General features: G+C 34.6%; 1 protein-coding gene across 3 annotated transcripts in view; it reads right to left on the bottom strand.

The window, feature by feature from the left end:
• Nucleotides 1–62: 62 nt before the first annotated feature.
• Nucleotides 63–23,325, bottom strand: part of Aplf (aprataxin and PNKP like factor) — a 69,829-nt gene continuing 46,566 nt past the window's right edge. For all 3 annotated transcript variants that reach the window (XM_070004492.1, XM_070004491.1, XM_070004493.1), the window contains exons 9-10: nucleotides 9,047–9,093; nucleotides 63–1,658 (exon numbers count right to left, since the gene is read on the bottom strand). In XM_070004492.1, the coding sequence (XP_069860593.1) occupies nucleotides 1,477–1,658; nucleotides 9,047–9,093 (229 nt within the window). In that variant the 3' untranslated portion in view covers nucleotides 63–1,476. The remainder of the gene's footprint in view (nucleotides 1,659–9,046; nucleotides 9,094–23,325) is intronic.

Consider the following 23,325-nt stretch of genomic DNA (forward strand, 5'->3'; position numbering starts at 1 on the left):
AAGTCCCTGAGTTCAAGCCCCATTACTGTTCCCTCCCCACCCTCCCCCAAAAGAATAAAGCTGGGCTAGGAAGATGGCTCAGTGGTAGAGTGCTTGCCTTGCATGCATGAGGCTCTGGGTTCGATTCCTCAGCACCACATAAGCAGAAAAAGCCGGAAGTGGCACTGTGGCTCAAGTGGTAGAGTGCTAGCCTTGAGCTGAAGAGCTCAAGGCCCAGGCCCAGAGTTCAGGCCCCACAATCGACAAAAAAAAAAAAAAAAAAAAAAAAAAAGAATAAGGCTTTGGTGCACATGTATACAGATGAATGTTTTCACTTCTTTGGTTATATACTTAGAAGGGAGATCACAAGGGAAAATAGTTCTCAAATAACAAAAGTAGTAGGTAATAGTCTAGAAAAATGTTCATCTTCCCCTTAATTCATCTTAAGTGAATTTTAATATTATTCAATTATCAAAAAAGCAACATAGTAAATCTGGTTTTTTTTCTTTAAAATAAATTTTTGGGTTCCCACAGTGTAGGAAATATCAAGGGTGATTTTGGTTTAGTAATTGGTAATTTCAATATATATCTGCTGTTCTTTATACACAACTCAACTGTTATTCAGAATTCTAAATTATATTTTAAATTCTAACCCATCTAGAATGAAGAGTATTGCTGGGCCTGAAGTGGTTTAAGAACAGAAATGGAGAGACCTACTTCATTAAACTGGAGAATAAGGGTTTTTTTCTCCATATGACACCAGATTGTTAAACACACAAAATCTGCCCACTGTCATCAGAATACATGCACATATAATAATGTCATTTGAGAAAATTATAGTTAGGATTATTTCTACATTCTTTAAGACAGCTACAGTGAGAGGTGAAATAATGAGACAGGGCTTTAGTTTGAATAAAAACTAAAATCTGTTGAGTTTTTCTACTTTTAAGCTCAAATATATAGTAAATTACTGTTGTGAAACACAAAATTACATTTCTTAAAAGGTGAATATTTCTAAAGCCTAGCTGGCCCTATTAACAAGTTCCCGAAGTGTCAAAGATTAAAGCTCGCCTCCAGGGTATTAAAAAATAGCTGATATGTGACGGGTGTAATTTTTTTTACAGCCTGGCTCTGCTAGAACTCTCAAAACTGAAAGAGGTATGCCTTCCCACCTATTATGTAATTTACCTAGTTAAACTTGCAAAGTACTTCATAATGACAGAATCTTTTGAAAAAAAGAAAAAGATCAAACTTTTATGCAATCTATGGCTTTTATTACCAATGTAAACTATGTGAAAAATATTACTCTTGAACCTCTCGACTTCCTATTTCCAGGTGCCTGAAATAGGAAAAAAAGTAAGGCAACGGAGTACACTCTATCACTTCAAAGAGGGTGGACATGTCAATGTTTTTCTTGCAAAGAAGTCAGTAATATATCAAAGAAGGAAAGCATCTCTTTAGTTCCTGCCCTTTTCCCCTAATGAAAAAGCAAAACAGTTACTTTTTTCTTTTCATAAATGTTTTTGCTTCTTTCAAAAGCTCTTCCATATCTTCTTTCTCTTCATCTTCCTTCCCTGGTTCCCAGTCAGAGTCTTCATCTGTTGGCTCATAGTCTTCCTCCTCCTCATCTAGAAAGCTGTCATTCATGTACTCATTGGATTGTGCATCATCACCTTCATCTAAAATAAGAATTTGGTACCCCACATGTATCAATCATCACTCAGAATGGCATTAGAGATTCGCACTGTACACTATTGTTCTGCTTAGGAGAGAACCAATTTAATTCATGCATGACATTATTACAACTTTCTACAATGGTCATTTCAACAAAATGACCACTTATTACATATTATTATAATTTTGCCTACCTTGATGCTCTTGGAACTAAAAATAGCCCCTGAGAGTCAAAACAGTTGTTCGTGGCAAAATCAGAACTGCATTCTACCTTCCAATGTGGTGGAGTATAATTTGTCCCACTCATTCTTCCTACCTGATATGATTTTGCTCTCTCCTCACTGACTTGGCTGGTGAAATGAGAATTGAAGGGGTGTTTGCTACTTCCAAGTAGAAGATTGGAAAAAAATTAGTATTATTTTTTACAGTACTGGAGATCAAACTTGGGGTCTTAGTCTTGCTAAAAAGATAGTCTACTCCTAGTCTTTTCATTTCTAATTTGTTTTTCAGATAACTTTGCCAGGCCAGGGCTGACCTCAAACTGATATCATCCTAACTCTACCTTCTGTACAGCTGAAATTCCAGGGATGTGCCACCATGCCTGATATACACAAAAACATTTAAGAAACAAATAGAACAATTTTATCTGGAAATCTCTGTGAAAGAAAATAGACCCTGATGAACACCAGATGTATAAAGTAAAAACATTACAGCCTTCTGGAAAACTCAGGAACGTCTTATCATGCTGAACTCTCTTCAGCTTGTTCCAATTCTTCTTACTCTGAGATCTTGGATGCTATATTTTAATTTCCAACCTTCTGGTGAGAGTCATCTTGAACACCCCTCATGAAGACCTAACTCCAGTCTGTGTAGATATGGTGCTGACTCTATCCTCCAAGAATCCTCACCACGCCTTACCACATATCTACTATAAATTACCCTGTTCAGTTACTATCCTTTCCTCCCTGGATGCAATACCCTCCTCACGGGCTTCTGAACTTCCATTCTATTCTCCATGGAGGAGCAACCAGAAAAGCTTCCAGTTGCTTTCTCTAAATAACAGTTGCAAACTCTAAATAACATCCAAAGTCAGGTCCTCTCGGCTTCTATGTCCTGCATACCTGGCCCACCGTTAGCTTTTCTCATCTCAGTCCACGTCCCTCTCTACTTACTTTCTTTGTTCTCATTGTATCCACTCTGCTGTTCCTAGAACAGTCCAAGCATGATCATCTCCAGGCATTGAAACATGCTGTTCTAATTACTTGCCCTATTCTTCTTCAAATGATGACCTGGCTTGCTCTCTCTGCTCTGCCTTCATCCTAATGTCAAGATATCACAAAGTGCTTTCTTCAGTGTCCTGTTAGAATTGGTGCCTCCCTTCACCACACTCTTGACCTTCATATATGATGCAGCTAATCTCTATTCTCTTACACAGATTGTTTTTCTTACTTGTTATCACCTCATGAAATCATGTACTTGTGTACACTTACATTATCTACCTTTGTAAAATTCTACAAAGGCAAGGTTTTATTTCTATTGTTCCCTCAGCTCCTACATGAAGAAGGGAATGCATACATGTAATTGTTGAATATGTAAGTTAGTAAATAAACTCATATATTCAACCAATATATGTATAGAAAACATCAACTGAGCACTTTCAGTTCTACAGAAATCACTAGCCTGCCTGACAATAAAATGAGTTGCAGAAGAAACTTTTACTTAGATTTTGTTAGATGAAGGGATTATAAACATCAAAAGTGTTGGAAATTTTTAGCAGTTTACTGAGCAGGCTTATTTGTTGATGTAGTAATGTCTATTAATCAGAAATATCACATTTGTTTATATCTATAAGCATTTAAATTTGATATTTACACTTACTTTTCTTTATTCATTGTCTTTAAAGGAGTCCAAAATCTAATAAAAAATTATTTGTAGCAACCTAAATGTAGCTGGTAGTCAAATTGTCTGCTTTATTTCACAAGAACAAATGACTGTTTTTGAAACCCATGCAGTTTAGGTTGTCTTAAAACTATCATATAGCCATAGTCTCCTGAATGATAGGATTATAGCTGAGCACATAGCCAAACACGGCTAAACACCTCACACTTTTTTTTTTTTTTTGCCAGTACTGGGGCTTGAAATCAGAGCCTTGTGCTCAGTTAGTTGGCTTGTTTGTTTAGCTTGAGCTCTACCATTTAAGCCACATCAGCTCATCTTTCTACTAGTTATTTTTGGAGATGGAATGTGCTGAACTTCTCTACCAGGGCTGGCTTTGAACTGAGACTGCTGACTAGCTAAGATTACAGGAGTAAGCCACCAGGACCTAGAGGAAATTTCCTTAAAAAAAAAAAAACTATATGGTATTTTTTAGAGAAATGTCTATTTCTGCCTTTTGGTGTACATAGGCCATAAAAGTAAAGAAATTACTTACTTAGAAAAATATACTGATTCAGTGAACTAACTTCTTACATGAATCAAGGTAACAATTTCAGGAAGCAGGGCTTTGAAATAAACATGACTGGCACTTAATAAAGAATGTCAGTCTTTACCATAAAATTTTCTTATGCAAAAAGACTATGGTATACAATGAAAGCAATAAAGAAAAGCCCCTTGAAAGGGTATTCTCCAACACAGCAAGCTGACATCATATCATGGTATCTAGGCAAAATTTTCAGAAAACTGGCATAGCAATGTTTGCTGTATAAAAATTCCATAGCAAGTTTCTCATATGAAGAAGCTTTTCAGTTTGAAAACTAAGCAATTCAATCTTGACATATTCTAGAAAAATCTCAAACCACAGCTACAGTATTGTGCAGAGAATGTTACTGTTCTGTGAAAAGTTATGGACACACAAAAATAAAACAATAAAAAATAAAATAAAACCAGTAGAAATAGCAGTAATTGCTGGTTTTTAAACCAATAACAAAATGTAGCTTTATGTACTTTTAATTTTTCAATTGTGATTTCCAGTAGTTGTACAGGAATTACACAGCAAAATTTATAAAAATTTTATAAAATTTAAGAGCTACAGCATTTCTGGTATTTTATCTGGTTTAGCTGAAATATAACCTTTGAGCGTATTTGAAAAATCAGGCGTGAACTTGTTTCTTCCAAAACAAGGACAGCCTAAAGAGACAATAAAATGTTTCCTTGACCTTTACATATGATGCAGCCAATCACTGCTATTCTTATTTAGTTGTCCAGTCCTGTTACCAATGAAAAGTTCTCTCTCAGCCGGGCACCAGTGGCCCACGCCTGTAATACTAGCTACTCAGGAGGCAGACATCTGAGGATTGCCGTTTAAAGCCAGCCCAGGCATGAAAGTCCGTGAGACTCTTATCTCCAATAAACCACTCAGAAAACCGGAAGTAGCTCAGTGGTTCAAGTGGTAGAGTGCTAGCCTTGAGCTGAAGGGCTGAGGGACAGCCTTCAGGCCCAGAGTTCAAGCCCCATGACCAACAAAAAAAAATTCTCTCTCAAAAGTAGCATGGTTGAGAGAAAGAGGACTGGACTAAGGGATGGAAGTCCCATTATCTGGAGCATAATTAAGCTCATGACAATGAGCTTAATAATTTTCATTTTTAGATTTATGAGTAAAGTTATTAAATCATTTCAACATCTAATGCCATAAATGGTAACTTTAAGACCAAAATAGAAATCAGTGAAGGTATATGAGATGCAAAGATGGATGGGAAGCTTTATTGTTTGAGGGTAGAATAAAGAAATAAGCTGTCACTTTTAAATACTGAAGGATGTCACTTAACTACCATAATGATGAAAGCTAACTTTGGGGGGGGATGTCACTTAACTACCATAATGATGAAAGCTAACTTTGGGGGGGGGGGGGAATAATGATAAACTCTGTATCATGTTTAAGACATGCTATTAATCATGTGTTGTTAGGCTATGGCAATGGGTGATGTTTCTATTTCTGAAGAAAACAGAAAGAAAGATGAGAATTCTTAATTTTATATCAAACATACGTTTACAGTTTAAAATTTTACTCTCAATTCATATCCCAAGACCTAAGTCTGTATCGCTGGTAAAAGGGAGAAGTTGGATTGGAAGAGAAGGGGAAGAATGATGAAAGGGATGAAATCAAACAAGATGCATTGTACTTATAAACTAATTGTTAAATGGTAACCACTTTGTACAACTAATGATAATAAAAATACGTATTTTTAAAAATGAATGAATGGTGACAGTATATCACAGCAGACTAACAGCTTAATTATCAAGGTGTTTCTTTCCCTTTCCCATAAACATCAAAACTACTTTCCATTTCAGAAATATATCCCTAAATATGAAAATTTACTACATATCATAAGAATATCTTTGTGTTTTACACATTGCTAACAAACACTAACTTTTTTAATGCACTAAGTTATTAATAAGTATCTATATTTGGAAAAGCAATTCTATACTTCAGATCTACTTTATTACTTTATTGTTTCCTCTTTAAAGACCACTGCACTAGGCTTTCTAATATTTCATATTCTTTCAGCAATTTCCAAAGTTATTTAGTGGGTGATAGAATTTCAAGTTAGCTACACTAATGTTCCTTAATAGCTTTCTTTCTGGATCTGCATGTTTAATCTCTAGGGGAAAGGGGACATATATAAACATATGTGTGAATACCACTGCAAAACTTTAGAAATACTACAGAACTCATCAGTAAATCATTTTAAAATTTCACCCATGATTGATGTTATAATACATAACATATAATAACAAAGGTTGGAAAGAACAACTCAATAATTAGATGATAAGCTGTTAACGATAATTTCCTTTAAATGCTGTCAACAGGTTATTTAGCTAAGAAAGTATAAGATAAGGGCTGGAAAGGTGGCTCAGTGGTAGAGCGCTTGCCTTGCATGCATGAGGCCCTGGGTTCGATTCCTCAGCACCACATAAGCAAAAAGAAAAAAGCCAGAAGTGGTGCTGTGGCACAAGTGGTAGTGCTAGCCTTGAGCTGAAGAGCTGAGGGACAGCACCCAGGCCAGAGTTCAGGCCCCAGGACTGGACTCCAAAAAAAAAAAAGAAAGAAAGTATAAGATAAAAGTTTCCTGGCACTGATTGCTCTTGCTTTGACATTTTATGCCAAACCCCTACAGCTCTAGAAACATTTGGAATGTTAGTGAAATATTATACCAACTAGATGAATGAGAAAGTTAACAACTGACAGTAACCAAACCTTTTTTAAAAATGTACTATATAAATTGTCACAGGAACAGAAAAACTTTCCCGACTGAAGGATTTAAGAAATATTACAAATCAGACATTAAATAGTAAGAGTTTAATGTTGCTATTTAAGTGTCATTACTATATTAAATCTTGTCTTGTATTTATTATACATTATCTCAAATTCACTATATTTAATTTTAAAAATCAAAAACCTACCTGTTCTTTGCCTACTCTTTATTGTGTGTAAATGTCATCTCCAGTCTCCTTATCATTTATGCTATAATCCAGAGTCATCTCTATTTCCTTTACCTCATCCAGGCCCCTAAACCATTGGCAAGTTGCACTGATTCTTCTTGCAAAAACCTTTCTGGTAACCAATTTCACTTTTCCACAATAAGGGTGATACATACACATGATATTAGAATTTTAAGTAATGATGTAAGAGATGAGAAAAACAAGTATTTTAGAATTCTGTGTTAAATATCTCCTGAGTTACAAAATAAAAAATACAGTATTTAATATTTGAAATACTCCAGATTCTCAATTTATAAGTTTTAAAGGGGAAGAGATGTTTCGACTATATTGGAACATACAACCTCTGTAAGTACAGAGTAGTCTCCCATTATATATGAAGAATATGTTTTAAGTCCCTAGTACACACCTAAACTATGGGTAATATTGGCCTCTATATACCCTGTTTTCTCCTATGTCACACTTATGATAAACAATAATGTGTAAGTAGATACAATAAAATATGAAGAACAACAACAATAATAAAATAGAATAATGAATAAAATATGCTATAATAGAAATTATTTTAAACTTGGGAATCGGGACATGTACTGGTAGCGTTCACCTGTAATCCTAACTACTCAGGAAGCTGAGATATGAGGATCATGGTTTGAAGCCACTCCAGGCAGAAAAGTCCATGAGACTCTAATCTTTAATTAACCAACAAAGAGCCAGAAATGGAGGTGTTGCTCAAGTAGTAGAATGCTAGTAGTAGAATGCTAGCGCTGAACAACAAAAATCAGGGACAGCACCCAGGCCCCAGGACTAGCACATACACACAAAAACAAAACAAAACAAAAACAAACAAACAAAATACTTATGCATCAATTATCTTTTACTCTTATAGTTGATATTTTCAGATCCAAGCTGATGGCAATGGATAACTACAACAGGGGAAAGCAAAAGTATGGGTAGGGATACTGATAACAATGATGACCATAAATGAGATTAAACCATTGCTAAAAAATAGTATACATTTTTTGTTAAGAAAAAAAACATTTTTCCAGTAAAAGAAAATGTTAAGTATTCTAGATAATATGCTTCATACAAAGAATATTCAATGACATTTCCAAGGATCTGTGAGAAAGAAAGAAAGAAAGAAAGAAAGAAAGAAAGAAAGAAAGAAAGAAAGAAAGAAAGAAAGAAAGAAAGAAAGAAAGAAAGAAAGAAAGAAAGAAAGAAAAGAAAGAAAGAAAGAAAGAAAGAAGGAAGGAGAAAGAGAAAGAGAAAGAAGAAAAAAAGAAAGAAAGAAAGAGAAAGGAGAAAGAAAGAAAGAGAGAAAGAAAGAAAGAAAGAAAGAAAGAAAGAAAGAAAGAAAGAAAGAAAGAAAAGAAAGAAAGAAAGAAAGAAGGAAGGAAGGAGAAAGAGAAAGAAGAAAGAAAAAAAGAAAGAAAGAAAGAGAAAGGAGAAAGAAAGAGAGAGAGAAAGAAAGAAAGAAAGAAAGAAAGAAAGAAAGAAAGAAAGAAAGAGAAAGAAAGAAAGAAAGAAAGAGAGAGGGAAATAATTTTCATCAGTAGTTGCTTTTATGTATGAATGTACGAGAGGGCACACCCCTGGATAGTATGTGTCTTATTCTCTCCTTTGTAGGCAAGGCTAATAGTTTGCTGAGTTTTTCCTCTACATTATAGAAATGATACAAAGAAGGCAGAATTTATTAAAAAGAAAACTATTAGAGTTTAGAAGCAACAGAAACAGAAGGTAAGATGAACTGATGTGACTAGAATACATGAATTTTTCATGTCTGTCCCCAACGTTTTACTATCTTATAGTAAGGGTGCTCTGGTTCTGAAGAAGGTGATTCAATGCTAGTTCAAATTAAGCAGTGGTTCAAGGGTGAAAATGTGGACTAAGTCAGTTAAGGAGTGAATTTCATTTTTGTTCCTAAAAATCATGAGAATCCAGAGGTAAACTTACTCACCTGGAAGTATACTATGTCTATACTCAATCTTGTGCTGGGGATTTTTCCTGAAAAAGAAAAAGAAGCAAAAAATAAGGCCTAGCTTTCCAATCAATAAAAATTATTGACTTATAAACTAAGCTAGAAAGTAAATAATCTACAAATAAAATTAAGGCATAATATCCCTTGTATTGAAAAATATTTTCCTTTTAATTACAGTTTTTGCTGAAGGCCTATTCCATGCCAAGTATATTTCTAGGTGCAAAGGGAAAATAGAGAATTAGATATAAGTTCATCAGAGAAAGTTCTTTTAAAGAATGTTAAAAATGATACATACAAGACATTATTCATAGCAGCAACAATACAACACAATGGTTATACATGATTAGTACATTGATTAGTACCTCTTTCTTAGGGGACCAACAAGAGTGAACTGGTGTACATTAGTAATAGGTATCTGCTGAGATATTTTTACTGGACCAAGTTTCATTAATTTATTCAGCAAATACTGCTTGAATGTCTCACTATATTCTGGCTCTAGGTAGGCAATGAGGCTAAAATATTTGACAAGATACACATTCTTGCCCCTAAGGAGACAGTCTGGGGGCAGAGGCAATACAGACATTAGATAAGCATTTTCTTAATTGAAAAACAACTTCTTTTAAGATGGGAAGTAACTTCTTATGACATCTTTCAGGAAACAAGTACTACATAAAGGCTTCTTCTGTTTCTCAGCCTAAATAATGTTCTTTATTTTGTTTTTCCTGTGGGACAACTAAGACATCTTGTGTGTATGTGTGTGTATGTGTGTGCATGTGTGCACACACGCACGTGTGTTTATTTGCATGTGTGTGCCAATCTTGAGGCTTGAAACTCAGGACCTTTCATTCTTACTTAGCATTTTTGCTCATAATTGATGCTCTACTGCTTGAGCTACACTTCTAGTTCTGACTTTTTCTTGGTTAACTATATAGAATATATATATAGAATATATAATCCCTATATATTCTATATAATATTAATATTTTATTAATAATTACTAATTATTAACAATATTATATATTATATTTATGAGTGACTAGTACCCAGCTCTAAAGCAACTTTTGACAAATTCAATAATTTGTTACAGATGGATATATATTTTTCCTGTTAAGTCTTCCCCTCCAACTTTGTATTTCCTGATGCATCAAATGGATTAAAATGGCCAGTCTCAGGAAGCAGATTCCTAACCAGAAATCTAGTTTGAGTTCTGAAAGTAAACAATAAGTATGGTCTGAGTGCCCATCCACCTCCTTAAGTACAGGTGAGCAATATGAGACTAAGATCTATGCTTTCCAATTTAGACAGTGACCATATAATGACATAGATCCAGGAAAATTAGTGAACTAGATTTTTAAATGTTGCAATAATTAGATGAATAAATCTTTCATTTATAAATTCCTTTGTAGGATTGGTATAAAAATGTCTCTGAAGGCTCTTTTCTATCATTTGAAAAAGTGTTCATTTTGTGTGCAAAATATTTTGTAATAAAATTATGCTTTACAAGTAACATATTTATCCCTTATGCATTTGACACTCAGTGGGATCCTGATGAGCAAAATAAAGTTAATAATTTCTAACCATATAACCATCTGCTTTATAAACATTTGTGCTTCCTTGTTTTCAGCCATGCCAACTATTTGCTCCCAATATTTTCTTTATCCTCCTCTTAATCTGTTGGAAAACAGGGAGGAATATTATAGCCTTCCTTCCATGGCAGACTTTAATTAATGCTACTTTCAAGACTTGCAACTGAAACCCCTAGAGTCATTTTAACATTTGCCAACAAAACTTTCTCTAATGACCAAAAGTTTTTCTACTCATGTTGTTCAGTAGAAACTGACCAGGAGACTACTGAGCACTTGAAATGTGGCTATTAGAGCTAAAGAACTGAATGTAAATTTTTTATTTAGTTTTGCTTAATTTAACGGTAAAGTTAAATTACAAACAGCCAAATGTGGTTAGTATGGCAATCATACAGAACAACACAGGCTTAATTCAAAAACCAAGAAAAGGAATATCCTCTCTGCTCAGAAAAGATTAATATATAATTACAACTCCTCCCTTAAATAAAACATCTTTCTTATAGATTCTCAATAGAAGTAAAAATTGTATAGGTAGAAGTGTTACTATCAAAAGTAAGAAGATAGTGACTAAAATAAAATCAGAGTAGTGATTAATATGGAAAAGACTTAATGTGAATCTTGGTTTATCTACCTCTTATAGGCTGCCTAAGCTTCAGTTGCCTTGTTTGCAAATATCAGAGACATAAGACCCCAGGAGATAACACATAGTAACTCCTTAGTCCAAGCACTTGGTAAGTGATAATGTTAACCACTGAACTCATTGATTAATTCAAGAAATATTCACACACACACACACACACACACACACACACACACACACACACACACACACACAGAAATAGTCACAATACTTATTTCATGTCTCGCCTGAGTCGGATGTCAGTGATACTTGGCTATTATTACTAGTCTCTTTTCTTTCTTGTAAGTTTTCCCATAATGTAAGCATTGAGTGTTACAAGAGTGCAATGTGCAGTTAATTAGTCATAACTCAACAGTTTTGAGAAATGGAAAAAAAAAAGATTCTATTCAAGATTGTATGCTTGGGGTAATTAACCCAAATCTGACCTTTTGGAGGAAAGGAATTTTCAGACTTGAAAAGAATAAACTAGGTAACTTAGAAGTGATGGGCAGCCATAAAGAAGCACAGCTGCAGTGCTGATTTGTGGGAAGACCTTTCCTTGCTGAACATGCTGGTGCAAAGCACTGAACATTCAGTTCTGTCATTTTACATATATGAATGTTATACATACTAAGGAAGTATAATTAATGTTGGGCACTAGGGGAGGAGGAACCAAAAAGATGAAGACGGTAATATGAAAGGTATTCTTTATCCTGAATCTAGAAAAAAGATTACTGGTCATTTGAGACTGGCCATTTGAGGCAGCACAGTTGAACTTTGAAGTGTTCCTTCAAAGGCTCATATGTTAAGACCAGAGTTTATGGAAAACTTAGAAGGTGAGATCCTGATGGAGAAAATAGGTCACTGAGAGCAGGTCCTTGGTTCTCCTCCACTTCTCCCTGCCTCACATCTACCAGGAAGTGAACAGCCTTCTTTAGCTTTTATGTGAATCTCCAAAATGATGTACCATTTTTTCTGTTTTCTAAGTTCAGTAAGCTCTGTTTGGCAAACAAAAATGTACATCTATTTTTGGTACCCTGGGTATTGTATATATGTTTATCTGAATTATGTAAGGGAAGAGGAACAACAAAATGGTGAGATGAAGGACAAAGGGGAACCAATGTGCAAAAGCAATACTCATAAGATAATATGTAGGAAATTATCTGTACAATTTGCGACGGGAGGGAAAGTGGGAGAAAAATGAGAGGGGGGTAACAAGTTTGACAAGAAATGTACTCACTACCTTACTTATGTAATTGTAACCTTTCTGTACATAACATTGACAATAAAATTTAAAAAACATTAAAATATATATACATTTATCATATACATATATCATATACAACAGGATGTTTTGAGTTATATGTATTGTGGAACATCTTAGTTGAATTAATAACATATTCATTATCTACGTTTTTATGGTGACACTATGCCATCAACTTTCAAGTATAAAATGCATTGTTAATGTGATATATATATATATACACAATGGAATTCTATGCCTCCACCAGAAAGAATGACATTGTCCCATTTGTTAGGAAATGGAAAGACTTGGAAAAAATTATATTAAGTGAAGTAAGCTAGGCCCAAAGAAACTTAGGTCCCATGGTTTCCCTTATTTGCAATAACTAGTATATGTCTGAGACAAGCAGAAAAGGTCAGATAAGTTGATGTTAGGTGAAATGAACCCCAAGATAAGTATTTAAATGTTTTTGCTTTCATGCAATTGTTTCTAACATATTTATAAGATGACTTCTTTGTTGTTTTGTATGTCCCTCTCCCACGGTGTAACCCCTGCTTTCACTGTATTTGATGTTGGTATAATTTGTGGAGGGGAAGGGAAAAAATAAATCGTTTAAATAGGGATACAGGTGGACCCATTGCAATAATGAGATGTACAAATCGTTATGTTGAAAAATGAACTTTACAACTTTGGTGGGGGGTTGGAGGGGTAAGGTAGGAGGGACGGGGAAGAGAGGGAGATGGGAAGGGATGGGAAGGGGAAACAAAGGAGGCAACAATGCTTGATAAGAAATGTATTCATTATCTTGCCCATGTAATTGTAACCCCTCTGTATTATATTTTCACAATAAAAAATGCATTGTTATTAACTGTATTCACCATATTGCACAACAGATTTTTTCATTTCTCCCGCATCTCCAACACTGTGTTTTCGGTGACCAACATCTCCCTAGTCAAATCCCTGACTCCAGCTTCTTCCCAGTCCAATCTTCCCACCATCTATCTTTCCAGCCCAAATCCCCCCTTCAGCCTCCGCTAATACTATTCTACTACTCACTACTTCTATGAGCTAGACATTTTAGATTCCCTATGTGAGATAATGAAGTATTCCTCTCTCTGCCTGGCTTATTAGTAACATAATATCCTTCGGAAGATTTTCTTCTGCAAAGCAAAATAATAGTTCACTGCGTATATACAGCATATTTCTTTTATCCATTCATCTATCAATTAAGTTAGTTCCCTGTCTTTGCTATTGTGATTAATGCTGCAATGAACAAAGGAGTGCAGGTAATCTCTTTTATACAATGATTTTGTTGTCTTTCACTAATCCTTGCTAGATTGTATGGTAGCTCTATTTTTGATTTTTGAGAATCCATAATATTGTTTCCCATAATGGCTATACTAATTTTCATTCCCACCAACAGTATGCAAGGGTGCCTTTTCCTCTACATTTTGCCAACATTTCTCTTTCACATATCTGTAGTAGTCATCCTAATGAATGAGGTAGTATGTCATCAGCTTTAATTTGCATTTTTCCAATTAGTGATATGTATTTTCCATATTCTTGCTGGACACTTGTATATCTTCATTTGGAAGATATCTATTGTGATCCTTTGACCATTTTAAAGTCAGGCTTAGTTTTCTTGCTATTTACATATTTGAAATATTAACACCTTTCCAGATGTATGGTTTAGAGATATTTTCTCCCTTATTCAGGTTCTTTATTCCATTGATTTGTTTCCTCTGCTGTGAAGAAATTTTTAGTTTAATATTTTCCCTCTTGTGTATTTCTGCCTTGTTGTCTGTTTTTTTGGGGTCATATCCAAAAACTACTGCACAAGCCCATATCATACAGCTTTTCCATTTATCTTCTGGTAGCTTTACAGCATAGGGTCTTATATTTTAGTCTTCAGTCCATTTTGTTTTTTGTTTATAGTATGAGATAAAGTTTTAAATTTCATTTTTCTGCATGTGGATATTTATTTTCCTAACACCACTTGTCAGAGACCATTTTTCCTTCCTTTTATTCTTTTGATGTTTGTTGACAACCATCTGACAGTAAAATGCATGGATTTCTGAGCTTTCTGTTGTGTGCTGTTTTAAGTACTTTCTAACCTATTCTAAAGTCAAATAGTATCATGCCTCTAAGTTTATTAATTTTTCTCGATAGTTTTGACTATCTAGGATCTTTTATGATTCCAGAAATATTTTTAGAATTATTTTCTTCTATTTCTATAAAAAAATAATGTTGGCATTTGTGTGTGTGTGTGTGTGTGTGTGTGTGTGTGTGTGTGTGTGCACGCGCGCACGCGCACGCACGCATGTGTGCACCAGTCCTGGGGCTTAAACTCAGGGCCTGGGTGCTATCCCTGAGCTTTTGTGTTCGAGGCTAGTGCTCCATACTTTGATTAACAACTGTATTTCCAGCTTTTTGTTAGTTAATTGGAGATAAGAGTCTCAAGGACTTTCCTGCCCAAGCTGGCTTTGAACTGCAAGTGCCCAGCAACATTGGAAGTTTGATAGTAATATGAATTAGCAGAGCATTCAGGGTAGTACAGACAGTTTAGCAATATTAAATATTGCTAAAATATCTATAAATTATTAAAATTTTTCATTTATTGGTGTCTTTGCTATTTTTTCCATTAATGTTTTATAGTTTACCATGTACATGTTTTCACCATATTGGTAAATTAATTCCTTTGCATTTCTTTTTTGAATTATGAATGTTTGTATTATGAATGTTTTTCTTTAATTTTGTTTTCAGGTAGTTGACTATTAGTGTTTACAAATACTACTGACTTTTCAGACACTCTGAAAACATTACAGGATGGAATAGGAGAAACCCTAGGTCTCCTTGGCTCAGGCCGAAATTTTCTTAATAGAGACCCGGAAACACAACAAATCAAAGAAAGGTTGGACAAATGGGAGTGCATAAAGTTGCAGAGCTTCTGCATGGCAAAGGACATAGCTAGCAAGATCAATAGAAAACCCACGGATTGGGAGAAGATCTTCACAAGCCATACAATGGACAAGGGTCTCATATCTAAAAGATACTTGGAACTCAAAAAATTAAATCCCCCAACAACAAATCCTCAAAGAAACAACTGCCCAATAAATAAGTGGGCTAAAGACTTAAAGAGAAACTTCTCTGAAGAAGAAAGAAGGATGGCCAATAGACATATGAAGAAATGCTCAACCTCCCTAGCCATAAAAGAAATGCAAATCAAAACAACATTGAGATACCACCTCACACCAGTTAGAATGGCAAAAATCAAGAATTCTAACAACAACAGATGCTGGAGGGGATGTGGACAGAAGGGAACTTTACTTCATTGTTGGTGCGAGTGTAAACTTGTTCAACCACTTTGGAAAGCAGTATGGAGGTTCCTCAAAAGACTTCACGTAGAGCTCCCCTGTGACCCAGCAATCCCACTTTTAGGCATTTACCAAATGTTTACAAACAAGACCACACTAAAGCTACCAGCACAATTATGTTTATTGCAGCATTATTTACCATAGCTAAGATATGGAACCAACCCAGATGCCCCTCAGTAGATGAATGGATCAAGAAAATGTGGTATAAGCCGGGCACTGGTGGCTCAGGCCTGTAATCCTAGCTACTCAGGAGGCTGAGATCTGAGGATCGTGGTTTAAAGCCAGCACGGGCAGGAGAGACCCTGAGACTCCAATCTCCAATAAACCACCAGAAAACCGGAAGTGGCACTGTAGCTCAAGTGGTAGAGCGCTCGCCTTGAGCTGAAGAGCTGAGGGACAGCGCCCAGGCCCAGAGTTCAAGCCCCACAGCCGACAAAAAAGAAAAAAAAAAGAAAAAAAAAAAGAAAATGTGTTATATATACACAATGGAATTCTATGCCTCCATCAGAAAGAATGACATTGCCCCATTTGTTAGGAAATGGAAAGACTTGGAAAAAATTATAATAAGTGAAGTAAGCCAGGCCCAAAGAAACATAGGTTCCATGGTTTCCCTTATTTGCAATATCTAGTATATGTATGAGTCGAGCAGAAAAGGTCAGATAATGTGATGTTAGGAAAATGAACCCTTAGATATGTATTTAAATGTTTTTTTCTTTCATGCATTTGTTTCTAACGCATTTATAAGATTATTTCTTTGTTGCTTTGTATGTCCCTCCCCCACAGTATAACCCCTGCTTTCACTATATTTGATGTCAGTATAATTTGTGGAGGAGATGGGGGAAAACAAGTCGTTTAAGGATACAGGTTGACCTGCTGCAACAATGAGAAGTATAAGTTGTCATGTCAAAAACGAACTTTACAACTTTGGTGGGGGGGGGGGTAGGGGAGGGGGGAGAGGATTGGGTGTGGGGGGGTGGGGGGCAGATGGGAAGGAATGTGAAGGGTTAACAAAGGAGGAGGCTGCAATGCTTGATAAGAAATGTACTCATTATCTTGTCCATGTAATTGTAACCCCTCTGTACAGTATGTTCACAAAAAATTAAAATTAAGATAAAAAAAAAACAAAAAACAAATACTACTGCCTTTTATGTTGATTTTATATTCTATAACTTTACTGAATTCATTTATTACTTCTAACAATTTTTTGATAGAGTAGGGATTTCTGTCTATATAAGAGCATGTCATCTGCTGTCTTTTTCTATTAAATAGGAAACATGGACATTTGTTTTGGTACCTTTACAACTTATTAAGAAAAATAACCAAATGTACTCATTACCTTACTCATGTAACCCCTCTATACAACATCTTCACAATAAAATAAATTCTTTTAAAAAGAAAAATAACGATTTTTAAGTGAAAGAGTCATTTGCAATACAAGCAAGTTTTTAATTCTCATTGATTGGAGTATAAAACAGTTTCTGGACTGAAAATGACCTTTCAATAGTTAATGCTAATTGTAATTATGATATTTAGTAAACTTCAGTCTATGGATCCTGTCAGAAAGCAATCCCTTTGAGAGGCAGTTTTTCTATTGGATATATACTAGAGTATTCTTAGTCTTAACTATGTTGAAATGACTGTCAATGTGCTGAAACTGCTTTGCACTCAACACTTATAAACAGTCAAAATACTCATTGAATCTTTTTACAGAAACCTAAGACTGAAATACATTAGAATTTCCTGCCATTAACAATTGGTATTGCTTCTCCAGGAAATGATGAAAATTTGACAATCATATTAATCAGAGTCAATTGTAACAGGTTCCTGAGGTACAACTTACTCAGCACTGTAAGACATTAAGCTCTAGTCAATTACTCAGGTCACCTGGGAACACTGAGTTATTTACAAATGTTTAATAGAGAGATGCTACTCCATCTAGGAGTATTTTGTAGAATCAGAAGAGCTAAACCAGAATGTAAGTCAGTGACTTAGGGCAAATCTGTGAACCAAGCCTCTTTCTTTGTCTGAAAGGCAAACATAGAACTAGTTTCTTTGTTCTCAGGGTTAGATGAAATAATATATATATGAAGAGCTGTAGGCTATTAGGTCTTTCACAGATATTAGTAATTTTTATTAATAAGTCTTTTATTGTGGAAATACCATACAGAGGGGTTACATTTACATGAGCAAGGTAATGAGTACATTTCTTATCAAGCATTGTTGCCTCCTCCTTTGTTTCTCCTTATCATTCCTGCCCACCCTTCCCCACCCACCAAAGTTGTAAAGTTTGTCTTTCGACATAGAATCTTGTACATTTCATTGTTGCATAAAAATCAATTTCATTTTAAGATGTCCAACAATATCTGAAAATCCTATGTATCAACAAAAGTAATTCACAATAAATACTAACTAGGTAAATTTTTCCTTCAACAATACATACAATTCTGCTTGAATGTTTCCTCAATCATATTTCATACATTTATGCATTAATTTCTAATACTTGGCTAAGCAAATTAATTCTTAAGATTCAGTTATTTCATATGACATACTATCTTTTCCATATAAGCTTACATCAAAGACATGTGACAACTATGAAAAAAAATCAAGGTGACAAATTTTCCCTAGAATAATACACAAGTCCATAAGATTTTATAAATCTGAAGTGATATATCTAAATTCAACTTCAAAATTGGTTAACATGGATTCATTCATTTTCATGTATGTACACATTCTATTTAGTGCTTAATTTACCAAGTAAGACTGGGAGTGATGCATGAAATTCTGTTACTCACCACAGGAAGAGAATGAGTCAGAGACAAGAACAACCATCAATGGGCTATGCTGGATATTATGTATCTAATGTTCTAGTTCAGACAACTGCCTTAAACTAATCAAATCCATCAAATAGAGTGAGAGTCTTTTAACAATAATCAGTGTACAGCACATAAGAAATTAGTTAAATAAGTAAGATATTTAAAAGGAGAATGCCTTCTAGTTTTTTTCAAATTACCTTTATTTTCAAATAGAATTTAATTTTGTCAGAAATGTTAACAACGCTTATAGTCTAGGGGAAAAAATTAATTTTATAATTACATATCCTGTTCTAAATACTAAACCTATATATTATAGAAGATATGAAAATATTTTTACTATAATATTCATCTAATTATGCTATCAAAATTAATTTTCCTGTTTCATCCTTGGATGAAATTGCAGAAAATGAGATATACCTGCATATGTATAGCTTCTTGCTTCCATGTTCATTCTATACTGACAAAACTGTGACCCTACATGACAATATCTGGTAAAACAATTTTTAAAACATGCAAATTAAGCCAGGCACCCATGGCTTATGCCTATAATCCTAGCTACTCTTATCTCCAATAAACCACTCAGAAAATAGGAAGTGGCAGAGTGGCTCCAGTGGTAGAGTGCTAGCCTTGAGCTGAAGAGCTGAGGGACAGAGTTCAGGCCCAGAGTTCAGGCCCCATGACTGACCAAAAATAACAATAACAACAAAAAAACGAAAACATGGAAGTTTAAGCAGTTGGCATGTAGTATAAGACTACTTACCATAGTATACACAACCCTGAGCATACCTAGATATAACAAAAAAAACCCTGAAATTGCCCAAATTCAAGAGATTAAAATAAGACTGGAAGCAAAATGATAATGATAATCAAATATAAACCTAACATTCAATTAAGATATGTTTCTATTTGAGAATAATATGTATATTGTTTCTAGTTTTCTAAATATAATTTGTTGATTATTTCAGTGGGTTATTTAATGATTCATAACAATTTAGTATTTTTCACATGTGGCTATAGTAAAAATAAATGGCAGGCCAATAATCTGCTTTGACCAAACTAAATTGAAAAATTGTATCATCCTGAAATAGTGAAAACATTTTCTAGCACTGAGCCGTATACAGCTAGTAAATAATTTTCAAAAAATTTAAAGAGGTTGGGTGATTGTAGCTCATAGCTGTAATCCTAGCTACTAGGAGGCTGAAATCTAAGGATCATAGTTTGAAGCTAGCCTAGGCAGAAAAGTCCATGAGACTCTTATCTCCAATTAGTCAGCACAAACCTGGGAGTAGAGGTGTGGCTAAAGTGGTAGAGGACCAGCCTTAAGTGGAAAAAGCAAAGGAAGAGCCCCAGTATAGGCACACAAAGAAAAACCAAAAATAAGGAAGTGGCGCTGTAGCTCAAGTGGTAGAGCGCTCGCCTTGAGCTGAAGAGCTGAGGGACAGCACCCAGGCCCGGAGTTCAAGCCCCACGACTGACTTTCCAATATTTCTCTAAATGAATGCAAAATTTATATTAAAACATTTTCACTTTTCCACATCATTATTTTATAAATTCCTTCTCCCGTTGCAGGCAATGAGTAATGCAAGAATAAATTAAAGAGTATGTTATTCATTTATTCACTGCTTTATACTTCACAGAATATTTTGAAACAGATTAATTTGTTTTATCTCAGCTATATTCCTGAGGCAGATGGAACGGATTTATCAAATGGGTTTTAGTGTCTTTTAAAGATTAAGAAACTATGACTCAGGGGTTTATGCAATTCACCAGAGCTCTCCTTACTAATAGATACAACTGACATTGAAGCCCATGTTTTCTAACCCTTTACCTTCTACGATTCATATTACACTAGTCATTTCATATCCCCATTGTAAAATACATGCCTTAAAAATTTGAATATTGAGATAATCAGGGGAGATACAAATGCTATAAAATCTATTCAAAGGTAACCTTCAAAATACAGACTTTGGGGGCTGGGAAGTTGGCTCAGTGGTAGAGCGCTTGCCTTGCATGCCTGAGGCCCTGGGTTCGATTCCTCAGCACCACATAAGCAAAAAGAAAAAAAAAAGCCGGAAGTTGTGCTGTGGCTCAAGTGGTAGAGCGCTAGCCTTGAGCTGAAGAGCTGAGGGACAGCACCCAGGCCCAGAGTTCAGGCCCCACGACCGGACCCAAAAATAAATAAATAAATAAAAAAATACAGACTTTGAATGATACAGAAATAAAAGGTAAAATGTCTGTGACCAGCAAAAAAAAAAAAAAAGAAAGAAAGAAAAAGAAAAAAAAAACCAAAATATAATGTTAAAGAGTAAACTGATCATAATAAAACATTGGTTCTGCTTAATAATGATAATAAACCTAATAGATATGATTTTGCATAAGTATTAACAATTATGTGAGAGGAGATAGTATGCAAATACATATTATAATTCTGCAATTAGAATTTCTATTATTTGTTTAACTAGAAAGTTAATGATTTCTTCAAATTACCTTATCTGAAGGTTTTTTTGTTCTTTCTTTTAACTATGCTTTTTTGTCATTTTGTTAAATATAGAGGTCTCTTGTTTTTTTTACTGTACTTTGTCATTATATTAAAATGATGATTACCATTATTATTTTAGAAAGTCATGACCAATTCTGGACTGGAGGAAGGAGAAGATTTGATTTTGATCTCAGTAGCTCAATCTTTCTATTTCCTTATTTTTGACACGGTAGGTAAAGTAAACAACAGTATCTCACATTCTCCAAAAATCTCTCGTAAATAAAATTTACAAGAGAAAAAAACTTCAGTTTTTATTGGCAACTAGAATCAGAATGTAAAACAGCTTAGAAGGGAAAAAAAATCGTCCCTATTTATATAGGTATGTTTAGATGTAGAAATGCATTTATTAGCACTTGTAGGCTAGTGGCCTTGGAGTGATTTCTGTTGACTACTCCCTGCTCTGATCTCTTTTTAAAGAGGCATAGATACAACAATGTTTTATACCATTTGTCTTATCAAATCTTTGTACTTTTCTCAAGAATAGTCACACTTGGATTTTGCTTTTAGAAAAGATGTAAGGCACCATGGTGAACCAATACTCTTACAACCAGAAAAAAAAAATCTGACAGATTATTACTTATATGACAGAATTGTAATATTATAAAGTAATTGGCATATTTGACAGAGCATTATATAATATTAAAGATTCATTTAAGCAGAGTACTGGTGGCTCACAGCTGTAATTATAGCTACTTAGGAGACAGAAATCAGAAGGATTATGATTTGAGGTGAATTCAGGCAAAGAAGTTCATGAGACTTCATGTCAACCGATGCCTGGGCACAGTGGCACACACTGTCATCCAGTTTGTCAGATGAGATCAGAAGGACTAGTGATACCAGCCAGCCTGAGCATAAAAATTTGCAATCCCACATCTCAGCGAACCATTGGGGCATGGTGGTACATGCCTGGCAACTCAGTTATAGTAGAACAAGTACATAGGAGGTTTGCAGTCTAGATTAGTATGGACAAAAAGTAAGAGTCTACCTTAAAAGCAACCAGGAACATGTTTATCTTTATAATTGTCTTTCTAAAAGCTTTTTCTTTCATTGAAGTTTTATAGTTCCTCAAGAGATGTTTTTATAATTATACTTATTCCTAAGTCTCTGATACTTTTTGATGTTATTATAAATACTATCTTTTTTATTTTCTAACTGCTTGGCATTGGAATATAGAAATTCAATTGATTTTATATATTGATCTTAATATCAAAAAACCTTACAAAGCAGTTATTAATATTTATAATTCATCAGAAGGCTACTTTGTATTTCCTATGTATATAGTGATAATCTGTAAACGATGTTAAGTTTCATCTCTTCCTTTCAATCCTTATCCTTTCTTTTACATTGTCAAGGTGATGTACAGAGGGGTTACAGTTACATAAGTAAGGTAATGAGTACATTTCTTGCCAAACTTGTTAACCCTTCCCTCAATTTTCTCCTACTTTCTCTCCCTCCCCCACCACCCCTCTCAAGTTGTACAGATCATTTCCAACATATTGTCTCATGTATATCGCTGTTGTACTGGTTCCCTCTTGTCCTTTGTCTCGCCATTCTGTTGTTCCCCTTCCCTTCCCTAATTCAAATTCCTTATCCTTTTTTTTCTTGGTCTTGTTTTACTACACCTGCTTTGAACTTCACGGCAAAGACAAATGGAAATACTAACAATTGGCCTCCTTGTCTCATGTCTGACTTTGGAAGGACACTTTTAGATGGTACTTCCAAGAATATTGGCTGTACTTTCCATATATATTCCTTATAGTAATGACCTACAAAATCTGTTTTGCAGTCCATTTTTATCATGAGTAAATGCTGATTTCTGTCACTTTGGGGGATGTCTATTAATATCTATTCTGATCATATGGTACATCATTATTTTTAATATTATAACATGGATTCCTAAAAAAATTCATTCCTTAAAATAAACCCTATTTGGCCATATTACATTTTCCTTTTTATTTATATCCTGACTCAGTTTTTAGTTTTCTCTGGTACTTACAACCACACTGAAAAGTAAGCTTGTCTCGTAGTCTTTCCTTTCTTGCATTATTCTTGCTGGGTTTTGTAAAAACTTATCAGGGTTTTTTTTA

Source organism: Dipodomys merriami, unplaced genomic scaffold (genome assembly GCF_024711535.1).
Source record: "Dipodomys merriami isolate MVZ:Mamm:240054 unplaced genomic scaffold, mDipMer1.0.p SCAF_63, whole genome shotgun sequence".
Taxonomy (NCBI): Eukaryota; Metazoa; Chordata; class Mammalia; order Rodentia; family Heteromyidae; genus Dipodomys; species Dipodomys merriami.